Source organism: Magnolia sinica, chromosome 2, assembly GCF_029962835.1.
Source record: "Magnolia sinica isolate HGM2019 chromosome 2, MsV1, whole genome shotgun sequence".
In the NCBI taxonomy this organism is placed as follows: Eukaryota; Viridiplantae; Streptophyta; class Magnoliopsida; order Magnoliales; family Magnoliaceae; genus Magnolia; species Magnolia sinica.
In genome coordinates this window covers 30,480,436-30,501,374 of record NC_080574.1, presented here as the reverse complement: position 1 = coordinate 30,501,374, position 20,939 = coordinate 30,480,436, and the positions used below count along the sequence as shown (strand labels likewise).

Sequence of the window (20,939 nt, the reverse complement as noted above, 5' to 3'; positions counted from 1 at the left end):
TACACTGTGTATAATGATAATAGATGATCTCATGTCTCACATGCACAATTTATTTACACCTGATCTGTCACGACTGGTTCTGAACAATAGGATACCACCACACGTCAAAACTCTCATATAGAAATAAGAAGAAGATACTCAAGGAGAGTAGAAAGAGATCATAAGGATTTGAAGGACACATTTGTCACAAGCGTGCATCATGACAAGAGAGCTATACCACTAGAGATATACAAATGACCAAAACCTTAAAGGCGGTCATTCTTCTAATGACATATGGGAGCTATGCATACCTAAAATAGCGTGTATAGCACAACATAATACTAAGGTGGTAATGCACAACAACACATGGCTAAAGATAATTGGCCACGTGCATATAGAAACTTGTCTGCATTGTACTAAGAAGAGAGCCATTAAGAAATGGGAATATAAGCATATATGACAATGCATTGATTAGTTGGCCTCATCTTGAATTAAAAGCGTATTAGGCAAATGCCGCTCAATCAGCCCATCTATCCTGAAAGTTAAGGGACTATATGTAAGGCCATTGCCAATTCAAGTCTATAAAAGTAGCAAAGAAAGAAGAGTTCTAAGTCATTGCCAATCCAAACAAATAAATCTCTTATTTAGTTCAATGTTGTCTATCGTAGCTTTTCATCCCACATGGTTGTCTGTCTTAGCTTAACTTAGTCTAGTTTAACCTCTTCACTTGTGTTCGGTGCAATGTTGTAGTAAATCAGAATTGACTACCATAGTTTTAGTTTAGTTTTATCTACTTCTGTCCGGGACATCATTGCAGTAAGCCGGAATTACTTTAGTTTCTCGTCTACAACCTCATTGTTGGATCTTAAATCATTGAATCTTTACTTAGTGATTCCCTATGCCAAAACCTGTTGGCCAAACCATGACCATCTTACAACTGTCCAAGTTCAAACGACCTTCTTTTAATTTCTCAGGTTCAAAGGGCCGTCAACCATCTACGGTTGTTTCATCCGCTTGAATTGTCATTGGTAATTACCTTATATTTTATGTTTTCTTTAAGTGTTTTCTTTGTTAATCAATGCCACAAACTATCACTATGATGATAGAAAGTTTTTGCATCCAAGACAAAAAGAACTTGTTGAAGGATAAACCCTCCCATTTGCATATTAACTGATTCTTTGTCAATGGGCAGTTGAGTAGATGGTCAATCTTTTCAGATATGGTATTAATCGATTTATTTTTGTGTCGGTCACAAGGTGTTCTATTTGATTCGTGTCGCATATGACTTTAGCACACTCAACACATACATATAAGCACACACCCGATCGAATTCAGGCCACCCACTACACATGTGGTCGAATTGCAGCTCAACACAATCTAAAAAATGGCCTGAGTTTTAGTACAATGGAAGAGAGTCAATGTGGCCACTACGACTCTAGGAGTCATAACTAAATTCATTGGGCCTTTAGCAATTGGATTTGGGTTTTGTCCAATGAACCCGGTTATGTGATAAGGGATCTCCTCTGATGGGAGATTCCCATGTAAACTCTCATATTGAATATTTCAATCATTTGATCATACAGAGGCTATGTTGACTGTCTATGTTCAAAAGTTAATGAGCGAAATTAGCAAAGGTCGAAATAATCTATTTAAGAGATATTCTTTGTTGTCACATCATAATAAATGGCTTGGAACATGAGAATATAACATAGATTCAAAGGCCAAGCTCCCCAAGTATCTTATTGCAATATGTGGGAATCGATCTAAGCTAGCAAAGCTACTCACAAGATAACAGTTGATGCCATTAATTTCCTTAGTTCAATTCATTTTGAAAGTCTCTCGAGTGATCTCAAGTGGACCCCACAAAACTCTTTCACAATCACCATGTGCAAACATTCTATATCTAGAGTTGTTTCCTGATAGATTTTTTAGTATAAGAAACTATTCTCATGAGAACATGAAGAACCCTCTAAGATGGTTGCAAGACATTCAATCTATCCCCCTGGGGTGAAAAAGAATAATCAGTCAGATTCAAAATTCAAGTGGGCCATGGCCAAAGGAAACAAAGTGGAGGGGGATGCCCACTCTAAATTTTCACCAGGCCCCACCTAGGTTAACCTAATTTTTTGTTTGACTCTTCATCCAAGGCAAATGAAGGGTCTATATAGCCTGGATTACATATACACTACACATATCAAGGGATGGGTTAATGTTCTCACAGGTTCTCATGAAAACCTGTTTCTAGAGAAAAATTTTCATTTTGTCCATTACAAGAAATAGGTGAGCGGTTGCCTTACCTAGTAGGGCAGCCGACCGAGGCTCAGACCCTTCCAAATCGGCCGTCCGGGCCTGTCAAGTGACGCCTTCGTAAAAAACTGTTCCTCTCCGCTTTAGAAAAAGCCGCCTCGCGGAGCGTTATGTGCTTTACAAGTGGTCTTTCGGCATCAAATCTCCTCCTTCTCAGTTTGATGTGATCAAGAAATTGTCGTAGGTAGAAGAATGTGCGACCTATACAAATCCGGGTCAAGTCGTTGTACGGCAGAGGTAGAACGTGCCTAAGGATGCAACTTAAGACAAGCGTGCTTCTGGGTCATGTTCATCCTTACTAACATCCATAAAAATAGATTTTCTTTTATATGGTCTGGATTTTCTCAATCACCTTAACGAAGGAGGTGGAATTCAACCAAGCCAGCCCTTCTTATGAAGTGGCCATGGAGATTTCATAACCCACACCAAAACAACTGTTATACAGGTAAATTGTATCCCGTAATGTTGGAGCTCTCTCTAGGTGGACCACACATGAATATTTAAGTCGTCCACAATCAAGCAGTAAAATGAGTTATGCATTTAAAAAAGTAGAAGATCCCACACATGAATATTTAAGTCGTCCACAATCGTTTTCCAAGGTGAATCCCTTGGTCTATAAATCAGGTTGGTCCACTCTTCAATTGTACAACACATGGCAGTTTTTTTTTTTTTTTGTGTCAATTCTTTCATCCCTGTGAGGCACATAGGATGAATATATTAGATAGTGTGCCCTGCACAAAACTACTGATGACATCCCATCCTAAGTTTTTCATAGGGTGTGGTCTGTCTGAGTTTTGGATGGTCATAATATTTTGATCCCAATGTTAAAATTAGGCAGTGTACCTGATGGACGGGGTGGATTTCATAAAAATTCTACCCACATGGCTCTCAGTGCGTGAGTACTCAACAGCCATACGTTGAGGAACCCCTCGGTTGACTGTTGTTCTCATACTGAAGCAAGAATGGTTTAGGTGCTAGATTCTCTTAAAGAGGATATTTTTAAAACATGATCCATCTAGTATGAAATACGATAGACCCATGGTCTGGATCATCAGAGACACGGGCCATGTACATCTTATATTTCCTTAAGGCACAGGACAGGAAAGGCTGACAAGACATACTTCCCTGTAGATTTGAACAGAGACCGTAATCTTCCACGTCACCCACTATGTTATATACGATGAATCCGGTCCGAATCGTTACACAGGTGTGAAGAAACATTCACACCATGTTGTGGTGCATCTCATCTCCGTTGTTCCTTGTGGTGTAGTGCATCTGAAAAGTGGATCTACCTGATTTTTGGCATTAGGGACTAACTTTGAGTATAGAATCTGATAAACGGAGTGGATTTCACATATACAACATAGTAGGACTTATAAGCTTTGCTCAAACTAAGATAACAATAAATGATATCATTTCATTGGTTCGCATTTCACTCGTCTAACTCTCTACGAAACAGTGTTAAGGTTAATAATAGAAAAATCATACGTGTTACTTTCATTGGTCCGCATTTCATTAGCTGGTTAGCATTTGACAATCCTCAGCCTTTTGTAAGAGAAAGGTAAAAATCAAATCATCCGTCGCATCCAAGGGCGAGAGGATTAGGTGTGGTGCTGCCGACCGAAGATGGTCTGGCTCTTACTTTAGGGCCCTACTTGATATGTGTATTCTATATCCACACCATTCACCTGTATTGGAAGATAATTTTAGGGCGTGAACCCAAAAGTTCCCAACTCTCGTATGGACATAGGAAACATTGTTGATTGACCATTAACAACTTATAAGAGGAGATACGAGTTTTGGAACAACCTGATGTTTTTTTTTTCCATCATCTAGGTTTATGTGACCTTATCAAATGGTTACATGGCAAATAAACATCACCAAAATATTATGGTGGGCCCTAGGAATTTTTTAATGGCGAGATGTTCAATCACCACTGTTTCCTATTGTAAATATCCCCTACATGAGATTTAGATATGATTCATTTTTTGGATCATACCCAAAAATGAACTGGAAAAGCGGATGGACGGAGTGGAAGTAGAATACATACACCAAGGTGGGCCCACAGTAAGGGCCGGGTCCGAACGGATTACCAGGCCCACACCTAATTGCCTCTTAACCATTTAGTTTCTTAACCATATGGATGGGGCGGTGAAGTCGTCGTTAATATCTTCTTTCGTCTCATTTGTTAGGGACTGCCATGCTTTCGGAAGTTCCTGCGGTGGAATGCTAGGTAGGGGTCACAACAATGTTTGTGAGAAATCCACTCAGTACATCTGTTTTCTCATATTATTTTAGGTTAAGAGACAAAAATTCAAGTGCATCCAAAACTCAAGGTGGCTATACCAAAGGAAAGAGTGGAGATTCAGTGACTACCGTTGAAAATTCTAAATGGCCACAAAAGTTTAGCATCAGGCTAAAATTTTTTGTGTTTTCAGTTCATCCCAATGAATGGATGGTATATAACCATCAAAGTGAAGGCCAAGAAGGTTTCAACATTGGGAAACTCTTTCCTAAGTTTTCCCTTTCGTCTGTTAATAAGTTCACTTGGGAGGATAGCACAAGTCATTTTCAAGCGGGAATAGAAAATCAAAAAAACGTTAAAAGAGGTTGGTGGGGTGGGCTACCCCGGCTATTGCTACAGGGATGCGGATTGCGTCCTACCATCCGGGCGGGGCTCTGTGGATCCAAAGTGATGTAAGTGTTTTATCCACGCTGTTACTAGCTTTTCTCAGATCATTTTAAGATATCATAAAAGAAATTTGAAGCAAATCCACAGCTCCAGTGGACCACATCAAAGTAAGCTGCAGTGATAATGACTCTCACCGTTGAAACCTTTCTAAGTGCCACCATGATGTTTTTTTTACCATCCAACCTATTAATAATGTCATGCAGACGTGGATGAACTTAAAACACAAATATTATCTTGATCCGAAACTTCTTAAGCTCCCCGGTAGTTTTTAATGGTGGAAGTTAAATTTCCACTTTGTGGTCCCCTCAAGCCCTCTACCTGCCTGATTTTGTATGTCATACGTTAAAATGATCTAAGAAAAGAGAGTAACAGCGTGGATAAAACACTTACATCACTTTGGACCCCACAGAGCCCTGCCCGGACGGATTACTGTCCGGGCGGGGGTAGGACGCAATCCTGTCCCTTGCTACAGTGGGTAGACTCTTACGCGTTTCAACGTCAAGGGTGATTGCGTACGAGACAGTGCGCCCCTGATCCTAGAGCCCATTTTGATAAATGTATTATAAATCTAATCCGTTCATCCATTTTTTCAGATCATTTTATGTCATAATAATTTTTTTTTAAAAATGAAGCATATCCAAATATCAGGTGGACTATATATAAGAAAAATTGGCTTTTGAACATCTCTCCATTAAAAACTTCCTAGAGCTCAAAGAAATGTTTTGGCAATGTTTATTTGCTATTTAAAATGTCTATAATGTCACATAAATCTGGATGTAAGCTAAAAAAAGAAATATCCGATTGATCCAAAACTTTTATAAGTTATTAATGGTCAATCATCACAATTTCCTATGGTATGGTCCACCTGAGATTTATATGTGCTTCAATTTTTGGCTCATGCGGTAAAATTATATGGAAATATGGATGAACGGTATGGATTTCGAATGCATGTATCAAGTAGGGCCCTACAGTAGGGGAAACACCGTATCGGGTGAGGTCAGGGATGCACCTATTTCGCGAAAATAAAGAATCTGTTTAACAGTGAAAAAGCCATTGTGGCCGAGACTATAAATAAGCGTTAAGCAGGAAGAGGCTGGGGCAACCAATACACCAAGGAGCCTTATCAGTTATCAGCAGCTCTACCACACCTCTCTCTCATACATTTTCCATATTGCCCTTCCTACGGCTATCTAAGCCCAACATGGCTCCCGGCTCCCCCTACTCGACCTTATTCTCAACTTTATACATGACCTTAAACGCTGTAGTTGCCGTCATCCATGCCCGTGACGGCATAACGGAAGTAGCTCCTATTCTCTCCAACTGCGTTATCATCATCTTGTTGATTTTGTTCATACACGCTTATGATCGATTGCCAGAGGGATCGGAGAGGGAGAGACTGAAGATTCCTATTTGGAGTCTTTTGACGGTTCTCCATGTTCTATTCGCTTATCAGGTTTCGACTATCCTACCACTGGTATGGAATTTGTTGGTTTGGATCTTGGTAGGGTTCATCAGCCTAATTAGCTACTACTTCTTCTTTATCCACCCTATCAAGGTTACCGTAGTGCTACCGACCGAGTCCGGCATGAATCAGTCTTCACCTGAGGAGGAGGTCTAACAGCTACGTTACAGACATCTCCAAACTAGTCAAATCGCGATGTAGCCACTAGTTGTATGGACGTTTTAGTCACTGTTTTGTACTTACTTTGGTGTTGAAAGAATTCTGAATATGCATGGGAATTTTACAATAAACTACATATCTAATATGGAATTTAGATTACAATAATTTTTGAAGGAAAGCGGACAAGGTAAGACGGTGTGGCCCACCTTAATGTTTGTACTCTGTATCCACACCATTCATCCGTTTTTCTAGATCATTTTAGGGTATGATCCCAAAAATTAAGAAGATCCAAATCTTAGATGTACCATAACCTAGGAAAAAGTGGTGATTGATTATTAGTGGGCCACGAAAGTTTTGGATCAAGCTGATATTTATTTATTTCCCTTAATCCATGCTCATGTGACCTTATCAACAGATTGGATGGCAACTAAACAATACAGAAACATTAAGATGCGCCCTATGAAGTTTTTAATGGTGGATACTATTTCCTATTGTATGGTCCACCTGAGATTTGGATCTTCTTCAATTTTGGGATTGTGCCCTAAAATGATCAAGAAAAATAGATGAACTGTGTCGATACAGAATACATACATCAAGGTGGGCCCTACAATGAGGGCCGCACCGGCTCGGTAAGGACGGAGTCTCACGTCCGTACATCACGGTGGACCGACTAAATCCGTTTCCCGCCGTTAGTCGTTTGCATTTTCCAAATAAAACAGAGCTTTCTCGCTCTCAACCTATCTCTCGCGCTGTCCCCTCCATCTTTCCGTCCCTCATTATCGTTCTTTTTCTCTGTTTCTTGATTTCTCCTCTCTCTTTGCTATTGCACACGTTTTGGATCAGGGTGAAAGTTGGACCAGGGATTTTCAATAATATATATTTAATTGATTGAGTCATTTATCTCTTCTTACAACGGTTACCAACCGTGTCATAGCAGCGTTCTACTGCGACCTAGCGGCTCGTCAGCCATATCGTGACGGAGCTCCGAACACACCCCAGCGGCCTTTAATGGATCAAATTAGGGTTTTCTTCACTGGTGAATTTATATGCTTGGATAGGGGATTAGGGTTTTATTTATGCTCAAGGGATTAGAATTAGGGCCATGAAATCCGATTACGGGTTGTTTATTTATTTATTTATTTTACATGCTCAAGGGATTGGAATTAGGGTCATGGAATTCGATTTTGGGTTTTTTTTTTTTTTTTTTAAATATATTATTTTTCACTTTATATGATCAAGGGTTTGAAATTAGGGCCATGAAATTCAATTTTGTGGATCTTTTTTTTTTTTTTTTTTTCACTTTATATGTTCAAGGGTTTGGAATTAGGGCAATGAAATTCGATTTGGGTCTTTTTTTTTTCTTCATTGTATAATCCCGAGGAGCCATGAAATTCGATTTTATATGCTCCCGCCATTCCTTTGTTTTCCAGGAAGCTAAGAAAATATTATGTGATTGGCACTGCTAGTTGGGCTGGATTGTTTTTAGAGTGATGAGCCAAACTAGCTGATGGTCAGAAATATGAATTTCTAGCCCACCACACAAAAGAGACAGAATGGGAAGATGTCCCAAGCAGCTTCCAGGTGCTGGGAAACGGATGCCTCAAAATCCATTCCCCACCTGCTGGCCAATTAGAGTTTATTGCCCAAAATCCTATCTGATTGGACTGTGGAGCCTGCAAATCTAAACTGTTTATACATTGAGTCCCAACTTTTGTGATAGAAACACAACAAATAAAATTTTGTCAGTATGATTATTTGAACCATTTGAAATTTTATTCATAAAAAAGAGGAATGTACATCCAAATGTGGAGGTTGGAAGACAAAAGGTGCCCACCCACCACAAAGCTGACTAACATCATACATCCGTGCAACTTTCAGTTGCTCATCCATAGATACCTCTCAATGAAAACAGCAAAATCTGCTGCTGCTGCTGCATGTCGAGATCCCCAACAATAACAAAGTTCAGATAACAAGCAGGTGAACCCCAAAGAGGGCTTGATTTTTTAATCCCATCAACTGTCATGAAGCACCTAAACTAGTTAGTAGAGCTAGCTCAATCAGCACAACCAAACTTGCATTTACAACTATCACACCTGGCTGCCACCCAGAAGAATTTTTATTCATTTAGCTTCAGATCAGTATCCCATCACAGACTCAACAAAGTCCCATGAAAAAAGCTGTGACAACTGGTCTAGTAGCAATCTTCAAGAAATGCAAAACGACAGGTGATAGAAGAAAAATCTTCAATAAGATCCTTCATGGCACAGTTGCTGCAATCAACACCTAAACATCCATACTCGTCAATCTCCACCCACCAAAAAATTCAGCAACTGTAGCAGAGACACTTGAAAACTGCTAGCAGAAACGCTCACTGCCGCACCATGAACCTAAAAGTATTGACCTCAAAGAGGATAACAGCTGGTACTTGTTGCAAAGCTGAAAATGAGGTCACCTGCAAACCAAAAGAGCTGATCTGCAGCACTGTTGTGGCTTCTTCCCCTTTCCTGGAAGGCAAAGGAATGGCGGGAGCACATAAAATTGAGTTTTATTGTGCTAATTTCAATCCTTTTGAGCATATAAAGTGAGAGAAAAAACCCAAAGCAAATTTCATGGCCCTAATTTCAAACCCTTGAGCAAGAAAAAATAAAAACCTCAAAAGCGAATTTCATGACCCTAATTTCAATCCCTTGAGCATAAATAAAACCCTAATCCCCAGTCTAAGCATATAAATTAAATGATACAAAAAAATAAACTTCACCAGAGAAGAGAACCTTAATTCGATTGATTAATAGCCATTGATGTGTGTTCGGGATAGATTTGAGATGAGAGGGACTTTTCTTTGGAAATTGCGAACGGTGTTAAATGCCTGACAGAGGAAGTGGCATTAAATGCCTTGTGGGCCCGCTTTGACATGCCTCGCTGGACCAACATGGAGCATAGGGTCCCATTGAGGTTGGTGGATCCCTGGATAGGCTGAAGTTGCGCCCAGTGGTACCGGGCAGATGTGGGGCCACTTGATGCGCACAGAATCCAACCCATCCATCGGATGTGTCATCCTAAAATATCCACAATGCAAGCAGTCCTCAATGTAGGGAAAAAGCTAGGGAGGATGCCTTCCCTTTATTTGCACGGGGCACCGTGTTGTGCACGTGAAAATGAGGCGGTAGGGACCTTCATTCGGCCTAGATGAAGGGTCAGGAAAAAATAAGGTTGTTTTGCAACTCAAGTGGGCCTCAGTGACAATCAAGGGTGGGTGTCCCACCCAACCTTGTTCACCATTCTTTGGTTTAGGCTTGTTGGGCTATTGGGGTGAGTCATTTGATGGACTGGTTGGTGGATGTAATATATGCATCATGTGTGCACCATTATGCCCACCGTTACCGCAACGGGACAACTTGAATAGAAGACGCCCAAATGAGACTAGCCACAAACAAAAAATAGCCTGGGTGGCTTTGACACAAGCCTCCCAACTCGAAATAAACCACTTAGCAAAAGCCTCTCAACTTAAAATAAACCAATTAGCACAAGCCTCACAACTCGAAATAAACCACTTAGCTTTCCTAATGATCTCCTTTACATCCACCCTTTCGTTATGAAAACAACACTTGTTTCTAACACCCCAAATAACCCAGAGCACCGCCATTAAAGTCAGCCTCCACATGGTTTTTTCGGCCTTACCCACTCCACTCCCATGCCAAGCCCACCAAGAATCTTCTATGGGCCTTAGTGAAGCCCAAGCGGTATGGAGCTCTCCCAAAAAATGATCCCACACTTTCCTTGCGAATGAGCATTGAAGGAAGAGGTGATCGATGGACTCTGTGTCATTCATACACATTAATCAAATGTTGGGAAGCACTAGCGATCTCCTCTGAAGGTTATCAATGGTAAGAACCTTCTTCTGGCTCATAAGCCAAACAAAAGTCGCCAATCTCGAAGGGGCTCCATAGAACCACTACTGATAGGGATGACGTGTAGAAGAAGAGCAAGGTGACAAGGAGATCAACCCATGGAGCAACCCGATAGAGAATTTACTGGAACTATGCGCCAACCATAACAACAAATCTCTCTCATTATATGAAGGGGTGATATCTTTGAGATGATTCAACAACTCGGTAAGTTCAAGAATTTCTTCATCTGTCAAATTTCTTCGGCAAGGTGGATTCAAACTACTTGTCGTTCACTACCAGAAAAACAATCTGCCATCTATATAAAATAGTCTGGAGCAAGACAAGCAATTCCAGGGAATAAATCCTAGAGCGCTCTATTCCCGCACCAAATATCAACCCAAAACTAAATGCGACTACCATTGTAGAGCGAAAACACTATTCCTCTACGATCCAGATGTTCTGTTGCCACAACCGCCTTCCAAATACTTAGAGCTCTATAAAGAGAGGGTGTCTTCACAAACCTGATGCAGGACCAATGCATGAACCAAATATTATGTGAGATCAAGCAACAAAATTAAGGTAATTAACAAAAGAACATAAAACTTGCCGATCATCACTGATACCAAGTAATCTATAAGAACATTATGTATAATCCTAGCCTAGGTTATTAACATCGTAGTACAAAATCATTGAATAAAAGAAACTAGGATCTAATGGATGTAGGGACATTCAATTAACATAGGGTAATACCTTTTTTTTTTTTAGTAGAAGACCTAATACACCATAGGGTGAAATTAGGGTTAAAGAGATTGAGAAATCTAGGAAAAATTGGGTAAATTGGTTAAGGGGATTGATGGATTTGGGTATTGGTAGATGAGAATTGAGGTTTGGATGAAGGGAAGTTAGGGATTTTGGAGAAAATATAAGAGGGTTTGATTTAAGGGTGATGGGAAACCAAAAGGGTCAAGATGTGCCCGTACGATCACATGTGTGGCTAGGTTGGGTGAGTTTAGGTCTTTTAGGGTTTGGATTGTTGATGGGTATGTGAATATGAGGTTTAGAAGAATTGAAGATCTGGGATGGGAGAATTGAAGAAAATACATTGATGGATAATGAAAGGGCGATGTTGTGGGGATAGATGGAAACTTCGCACCTTCATTGATGAAGAGTAGCCTCATACCAATCTCCCTTCCAAATCATTTTGAAGTATTTTTAGATCACATGAAAGTGGAAGAAGAAGATGAAAAGAGCAAAAGTTTTTTTTTTTTTTTTTCACAAAACCTAATGAGGGAGAGAGTCACATGCCCACCCTCTTTTTATAGCTCCAACATGTTTTACTAATTATAAAAAACACTGTCTTATGAAATTTTGAATAAAAATGGCCCTAGTCTAAAGAGAATCTACTAAATCACTAATAAAGGTGTCCAAATCTAAAATAATCAAAACTAAATCTTAAAAGATGATAAAATCCAAAAACCCGATGTGGACAATTCACGATCAATGGCCCAATCATGTGATCCATGCGATCCAACGGCCTAATCGTCACGTCCCTCCAATCCAAGGGTCTAGATCAATCTATATAATAACCCATGTGCATCTTCCCAATGTAGGGTCTTCTAGATTGCTCGCACATGCACATGTGGTCTTCAACACGATCACGGGTAGTTGCCTAGCCACAAGGAAATCGGTGCAGCCTGCCTCCTCCTCTAATACGTATACAAAGGTGTATGTGAAGTGATGTCTTCATTAGAACCACTCTCCTCCTTGTATACCATACTTATTGGCTATGACCTCCCTCCACAATCGTCTAGGTTCAGAACCGAATCTCCAAATCCACTTCCCAAGAAGGGAAAGATTCATATCACCCAACCTTATGAGACCATCTCCCCCCACCTCCAACATCTCATAGGCCTCTTCCCATTTAAGAATGTGAAATTTCCTATTTTCCTTGGCACCTTTCCAAAAACATTTCTTCCTAGGCTAGAATCCTTAACTAAAAATATGACATTCATTCAATCAATATTCAGAGTATTCATGCATTCATTGTTCAAACATATGACCCAGTGCTCATGATGCAGCACAACCACCAAATGGCTGCATGAATCGAGTTTAACGTTAATAGAATCCACACACATCTCCAAGGGAGACTACAACAGTACAACCTCTGCCCCGTCCAACGAATGATGCTAGGGTTCACCACTAAAGGGCCCAAACTTAGAAAGATGCTTTAATGCCTTGAACTACCCTCACCAACCCTTCTTTCCAATCCCCAATGCTCTACCACTCTAGGAATACGGACATGACTCCAGCTATCTCATTCCACCCTCTTATCCTTACCATGTCTTCACCCTTTATACTTTTAAAAGCATTTTGACTTCAAATCCAACAAATTACATGCTTTATTGCTTTGCCTTGAACCCATACCAAAACCACATGGTTTATCCTCAAACTTCCTCTTGTTTCTTTCTGTTTTGTCATTGGAGCTTCTAAAGGATGCAACTGCTAATAGGGAAGGTTTAACAATAGCACACATTGTACAATGAACCAATAGACTCTAGATCCTTCCAAATACTGCCAATATAAAGTTAGGATGAAGCGCCAAACTGAGAAGGCTACTGAGTAGTGGATGAGCAAACGACGGACATTCACCTCTACCATCTTTCACATGATAGATCCATTAGGATGTGTACCTTCCTGTCTTCCCTAAATATTTTTGGATCTGTTCATTTCCATTTTTCTTCTCCTTCAATTCTTATTATTATTATTATTTATTTATCTGACCCAACTGTCCCAAATTGACTCGATTAAAAATATCTCGTTTGATGAATCCAAAGCAGGAAGGTTCCATTGGCTCTTTCTTGTTTGTGAGAAAAGTGGATCAGCAAGTAAAAACATTTTAAAAGCAAATTTGAGCTGTGACATGATTCGAGACAAAGAATGCAAGCTGCCAAGCTGTGACATTTATCGCACAACTTTTTAGCGTAGGCTTCTAAAATCTGGTGATCATTTCCAACCACTCATGTTTCCCATTAATGTTAAGTATTTTGCTACATGTGGTCCTTGGAAAAGAAAATACAATTAGTAGCTTTATGGAGTCATGGACCTGTTCTGTTGGAAGTATGACTGTGTTATTTATTTCTATGAGCTATGATTTTGTTGAGGGCCCGATTCTGAATAATGAAGAATGTTGTCTTTTCAGTTTGGACATTTTGAGATCATATTAGATGCTCACTCTCTACTTCAAGTATACGTTTGCACTTTTTAGGTTCCTAACAAAATTACTTACAGAGGATCTGCCTCGACTCTTTGTTCGTTGGAAGAAGATCATCCTTGATTTGTAGAAGGGAATGTCAGTTGGTCCTGCTTCAGATTATTTTAAAACTGGTGCAATTCAGGAAGGGTATAAAGACTTTGCTGGAGAACTATAAGCAACTCTCGTAGATACTCAGAAGCTTTTGCTTATGTCTTTCTTGGTATCTATTCTTTCTCCGTGTGTTATATTTTGGTTTCAAGACATCTTTTTTGGTTCTTGGTTAGTTTGTTTGCTATTTGTCTTGCAAGGGCTTCCCGCCATCTTCTATTGTTATATGCGTCTTTCTTTGATAAGAAAGAGTGGTGTAAGCACCCTTGTCAGTTACAGTTCTTAGTTCTAGCTTTCAAGTATCTTGGTGAACAACCCTGTTAAACTGATTTTGGTTTGTAGCTTCATGTTCCTTGCAAACCATGAGTTGCTTGTTCAAAGGTCTTATGACAATTTCAATGTGTAGAGGTCCCTTTTTATGTTCTTGAATGGAATGCCACATTTGAAATAGACTATGTGAGCATGGTTCTGAATGTCAGTACCAGTCGGCATATCAGCCTGGCGGAAAAATGATACAATACAGCATCTGTATTGGTATCAAGGCCATATCAGTCAATTTTTAAACCAAAGAATTAAGGAAAATATCAAGAAAAAAAGAGAATAATAAGATAATCAAGAATCAATCTTTTCTTCTTCTTCTTCTTCTTTTGTATTTTGGACACACATTTGATGGTGTATCAGGCCATTCTTTGATAAGAATGTCGTCTGTTGGTTTGACTTGTTGAAGGTAAATTAAATGGACCCTAATCAGACACAAATCAAGCATGATTTGATGAATTAGGGCCCACTACAATGAAATACAACAAAAAGAATATGAAAATATCAAAAAGAAAGTGAAAGTGTACTCTTCTTTTCAAGTTTTCCCATAATGGTCCACTTCACTTCGATTTGTCAAGTTCCAGTCAAATAATTTGTTTTGATCCCAAAATAGGTTTAGATCTAGCTTAGAATGAGTTTTTAAGCTTCTTACATGGTTTAATGAAAAAGAGAAAATGAGACAAGTGAAATTTTGAAAAATAATAATTCAAAATTGGGCTTTTATGAGCGTATCAGCCGATACAGGCCGATACAGGTTAAGTAATTTTTTTTTTTTTTTGGGCCGATACGACCCCGTATCATGTATCATCTCGTGCTGATACGGATGCAATACGGCCGTATCGGCCGATATGATATTGATGTTCATATCCATGTATGTGAGTTCATTTACAGAATTATTTTCTTTCGTACCTTATGAGCATTGGATCACTATGTTTATTTATGCAGGAGACAAATCCATTTGTTGTTCTAATGCTGGGCAATCAACCAATTTGCACTAAAATGAAATGAATAGTCAGACTACTATCATTGGGCCACCGGGAGAGCCAATATGGAATCAGGTGAAGCTTTTTCATCCAAGCCCTTGCTTTTTCTTTTTCCCCCCCTTCTCTCTTCTTGAGCTTCATACTCTTCCCGAATATATCGATGTCCTAAGTGGATATTATCTCAAGCACTAAACTTTATATTGATGGCATTATTTATTTCTCTTGGGACAGGATTTCCATTTGCTTGCAGCAAATCCTAGGAAACAGCGATTATCCATCCAAGCGAAGGACTCCTTTGGTTTCACTGATTTCACTATAGGCACTGGGGAGGTAATTATCCAAATCATACTTGATCTATGTACAGCAGACAGCAGACAGTGTAGCTATCATGAAGCATGGTTTCTGTTTTACCCAATGAATAGCAATTCTGTAAAAGAAGTGTGATCTTTATTCTCATTGGTATTGTATAGATGCTTCATGGGGCAGGTGTGGAAGACATTAGCATCCTGAATCCCGCATGAATACAGAAGAAAAAATGACATACATGCGCGCAAGAAAATAGAGTATTAAAATGCCAATCAGTCAGAAATGCGGATAGCACTACCTCAAAATTAAGATATTTGTGTCCTAGAATTGTGTTGACAGGGTAGATGATTAAATGCTTTCAAGGTACATCGAATTGGGTAATGATTTTTGGGATCCTAAATCCTGATGAATATCTAACAAAAGATAAAGAGGGGAATCCCTGTCATTTGTAGATCCCCCTGTGCATATCTTTCCTGGAAACAGTTTAGAACTGAGGTTTATTTTTATTTTTATTTTTATTTTTATTTTAAACCACAAAATTCTTTGGGACATGGGATTTTACCAAATGATGCCTTTAGGACGTGCTTTTTTAGGGGAGCAATTATGGAAATGCCCTTTTATGTTTTTTCTTTTAAGTAGTAAAGTTGAGAATTGTAGGGCCTGCATGATATGTCTTCCCCTTCGAATCATCAGCTAGACTACATGTGAATTTGGGTGCTTTTGGTGGTGTATATTGGTTTCTAAGGTATGGCCTATGTGATATGTGCATGATATCGAACCTGTCCAACTGCTTACACCAAGCAAAAGTCTGTCTGATCAAATAATCAGATAGGCTATGTGCGAATTTAGATGCTTTTGGGTGGTGTATATTTTTTTATTAAGGTGGGGCCCAACTTATGATTGGACCTGCCAAATTTTTAGTTCGTTTGATTATCATGATGGGTGCATCTGTTGGATGGAATGAATATCATACACATACCACATGGACACCACAATTCTTGACTTCACCACTTTCTAAAGAAAAATAAATAAATAAATCAGAGCATTTTGGTAATTTCTCCAGTAAAAAAGCACCGCCCAGGAATTTCCATTAATGGAGGCATCACGTGGTGGGATCAGAATTCCTGCAGAAATTTCCCGTAGAAATCCCTTTTTTACTGTGAAATTGTTTGGTGCCTCATAATGTTTGACGCCGAGGTTTCAGCAGCTACCATAGATGGATGAATGTTATGATATTATCAACTGGAGCATAATTATTTAATAGCAATCGCATGAATAGAATCTGTACAAGGATCCCTAGCACATTCATATCTACTTTACTCGTGATGTGTTTGATGTTTGGAGAATTTAGTTTACTTTTATGAATATGAATTTTTATCTCCTATTCATAGTTCTTATTCTTTAAGGTTGAGCTGGGGTCTCTTCAAGATACAGTACCAACACAGACAGCATCATAAACTTGCAAGGGGAGTGGGGACTGTTTAGGAAGAGGCCTTCGGGGGAAATATTACTGTGTCTCACATATAAAGCATATGTCGAGGATGAAGAAGATGATGGGACACAGGCAGAAGCGTTGGATATCGATTTATCTGATGATGAGAGTTCAGACTGATGAAGCAAATGGCACATATGAGCAAAATGAAAGGGATCTCTCTGAAGAAACAGAGAATCTTTTATGGATCTACTAGCAACTTTGCTTGTAAGTGAGGAATTCCAAGGTATGGTGTCATCGAACCCAATCAAAAAAGTTTCGTAAGGGGACTGGAGCAGGCTACCATGAGACAAATGATCTTCTTTCTAAAGAGATTCGATTCGGTACTATTATATGTTCAAGGTCCAATATTAAAATCATTTCAGAGGTTTTCCGTTTGTCCGTGTCAACAAACAATTTGAAATACCTCGACTTTTTCAGAACAGGTTTGAGTCAAATAGCAATGATTCGAAGCACTTCTTTTTACACTATTTTGGAAAACCAAAACTATCAGAAGAGGCCACATATCCCTGATCAACAGTACCAATTTCACGTGGCCACAGTGATAAGTTCACACCTCTGGATTCTGAGGGCAGTTCAGATAGTTCTGGAGGTATTGCTTTTTTCTTCCCCCTACTTCTGACTCTGAATTTGTCAAAATCTGTGTTTTTAGCCAACCTGTTCCGTTGGGTATACTTGACTTGTTCTATTGGACTTCCTTTTTCAGGATCGGCATTGTTTTGTTCGCAGTGATAAAAAGTTTAGCTGTATTGACTTCTATTAATGTGGGTGGTACAAGCCTTTTCAATCCATGATATGCTAACACAACATCTGCGTTGAACTGAAGCCCAATGCTTGTGTTGGATGAAGTAATTCCATAAACCCTCTTCATTTCTAGGCATTTGTTGCTTTCTTTCATGTTTACAGAGTTTGCTATCATTAGTTTCTGGTAGAGCTGATGAACATACAGATTGTCTCTGTCTGGTGAATATCTTGAAGTCTACTGATTGCATTCTCAGCATCTTGTCTATCCATCTTTATTTTATCTGTTGGATAGAGCTTCACTAAGCTCAAGCACACCTCGCCATAGACACCTCTACATGCGATTGAAGATGCCAACCTGTCATCCATGCATCAGGTGGGCCCCCTTTGTAGATGACCTGGCCCAAAAACAGGCTGGTCCTCTCATTAGGTGTGTGACATGTGTATGTTTACTTTGAACAATTTGTAGCATTTTTTTTAATCCATCAAGTGTTTTCTTGAACATGTGGCCCATCTTATGAGTTGGCCGGCCTTTTTTGTGTGTTGGGTCACCTACATTTGGAGCCGGATCAGATGTCCCACACAAGTTCATCACATGTGACTGCTTCTATAAGTTTGTTTGAAGTGGTGTGTATGGGTCTACCAGAGCTCTGGCTAGGCCTGTTGCAATGTGCAGATCCTCCCTTTTCATTAAATCTCTATTTATATTGATCTCTTGCTGACTTTTCATGCAAATGCAAGTCATTTTGTTCCGGTTGAACTGTGTAATCCTTGGCCGAAGGATGTGGTATCTTTGGGCATGGTTTCTTACAAATGGGGCCCACAATTTGGTGATAGTCCAGAGGGTTGGTTTGATGAGACCCACTGGGGATGCACCATTCCCCATTTGAACTTCCAGATTATGCTAGCTTTCCAATCTCCAGCACTTCTCTTTTGAATCTGAACCCTTGGCAGCATTATTAATTTTTCCTTATGGCATGTATGGTTGCACCAAGTTAGACTGATCAATCATGAAATTTCATGATATTTTTTTATGCAACCAAATGTACCCTCAACCATGTAGTGGCAGGCCACTGGTTGAAGTGTCAGGATTGCCCCATCGAGGAGCTTTTGTGGGCATGGCTCATCCATGGTGGTGCCCAACACCAAATGTTAGGCCCCACTTCTACAAGCATAGGATCATGCAGTGCTATACATATGATAGGGCAAGGCAATCATTGTATAATTCCTGCTAATTTAGAGCCCCATCACTTTTTTTTTTTGCTAGATTAGTTCAAACAGTTAAACATTCCTTTTGGCATGGGAAAAAGAAAAAATAAAATAAAAATTGTAACGAAACTCTTTGCCAACTGCAGATGATTACTGTGATCTCCCCTCCGAAAAGTAACACAGGAAGGGGCCACAAGCCGGACTAGCATCTCTCACTCTATATACACACCTTTCTCATGTATGTTCATCATATCTGCAGTGGAACGTTCTGTTGGCGGCATATTTTTGATCCCTTTGTATCTCCTAAGTCTGTTCATATTCCATTTTTTGAGCTTTCCTAAAAATGATTTGTACGGAACTGTCTGGTATTGAGGTCTATAAGGCAGTTAATGAGCCATTAATGTTGTTGTCCTGTGTGAGTTGTGATGTTCAGACTTCAGAAGGATTTGATGGGTGGCTAGGATCTTCCTAGATATGAGATTTTGTGGCATCCTTCATCCACGGCTGGGCCCCACCTGTGTGGACTTGGGTGTCCTTGATATATATATGCTGAACTTCTGGTGAAGATTGAAGAGGTCAAACCAGATATGCTAGGGAGGCTTGCGCCTTCTGCCCCACCACATGATGATCCAAACTGTTCACATGGAAGGTGGTCTACCTGATATGGGTCACATATCAAAAATGGGCTCCACATGAAGGGAGGTGGAGATTGAAGGTGGCTTCACAAGATGGACAATAACGTTGAAGGTGGGCCCCACATAATGGATTGTCCACATCAAAGGTAGATCTCTAATAATGAATGGCCTACATCCAAAGCAGATCCTGCATGGTGGATGACCCACATTGAAGGTGGGGTCTACTTGATGAATGGTCCATATCAAAGGTGGGCCCCACATGATGGACAATAACATTGAAGGTGGGCCCCACATGATGAATGACCCAAATCAAGGTGGGCCTATCATAATGAATAGTCCACATCAAAGGTTGACCCTTATTGATGAATGGTCCACATCTACGTAGTCTGTCCACATCAAAGGTAGGGCCCATATGATTGATGGTCTACATCAAAGGTGTGCTCAGCATGATGTGCAGTGGGCATTGAAGGTGGCCTCCACATGATATACAATTTATTATGATGGTGGACCCTACACGATGGATGACCCACATCAAGGTGGGCCCACATAATGGATGGTTCACATCAAAGGTGCCAATGATAAATGGCTCACCTATAAGGTGGGCCCGGCATGATGGGTGACCCACATTGAAGGAGGGGTCCATGTGATGGACAATCCAAATTAAAGGTGGACTGCACATGATGGGAGGTGAATATTAAGAGGGCCCCCACATGCTGGACAATAACATTGATGGTGGGCCCTTGTGAATGTGCTCATGGGAGTGGACACCCTCACTTAGCTTGGCATTTGGTTTGGTGAAGTTGGAGTAATTAGGATGTTGACTTAGTTGGGATAATATATGCAATTTGGTTTGGAGTCGTTTCAGGGTTTGCCTGTTTCCCCCTTTGGCTGACTAGGAATCCAAAGAATTTCCTTGAAATGACTCCAAAAGCACACTTGCTCGGATTTAATTTCATATGATGTTTTCTGATGATTGCGAACGTCTCCTCCAAGTCAGAGGGGTGATCATTAGCTTTGGTATTCTTGACTAACATGTTATCAATGTAGACTTCCATGGTACGCCCGATCTGTTAGATAAACATTTTATTTACAAGTCGTTGGTATGTTGTTCCAGCATTCTTTATCCCAAAAGGCATGACTTTATAGCAGTAGAGGCTTTTGTGTATAACGAAGGTTGTCTTCTATTTGTCATGGAAGTGTATTGTAATTTGGTTGTAGCCTGAGTAGGCGTCTATGAAACTCAAGAGTTCGTGCCCAGCCGTATTTTTGATGAGCTGGTCGATCTTAGGGAGAGAAAAGCTATATTTGGGGCAAGCTTTGTTCAGGTCGGTGTAATATGCACAAACTTGCCACTTTCCATTAGATTTTTTTACCAAGATGATGTTAGCTATCCACTATGGGTAGTATA

General features: G+C 39.9%; 1 protein-coding gene across 10 annotated transcripts in view; it reads left to right on the top strand.

Moving 5' to 3' along the window:
- The window catches only part of LOC131236863 (uncharacterized), a 43,540-nt gene extending 24,232 nt beyond the window's left edge, over window positions 1-19,308 (top strand). Inside the window, exons 1-8 of one of the 10 annotated variants that reach the window (XR_009166922.1) lie at window positions 7,988-10,711; window positions 13,324-13,959; window positions 15,111-15,223; window positions 15,380-15,478; window positions 16,861-17,172; window positions 17,372-17,538; window positions 17,653-17,794; window positions 19,043-19,308. Coding sequence is in view for 1 of the 10 variants with exons in the window: in XM_058234367.1 (XP_058090350.1) it covers window positions 15,619-15,669 (51 nt within the window). In the remaining 9 variants the exon portion in view is untranslated. Of the gene's footprint in view, window positions 1-7,987; window positions 10,712-13,323; window positions 13,960-15,110; window positions 15,224-15,379; window positions 15,479-15,618; window positions 15,791-16,860; window positions 17,539-17,652; window positions 17,795-17,924; window positions 18,064-19,042 lie in introns of those variants that run through there. The other 9 variants (XR_009166923.1, XR_009166914.1, XR_009166908.1 and 6 more) reach the window with 9 other exon arrangements.
- Window positions 19,309-20,939: the final 1,631 nt, after the last annotated feature.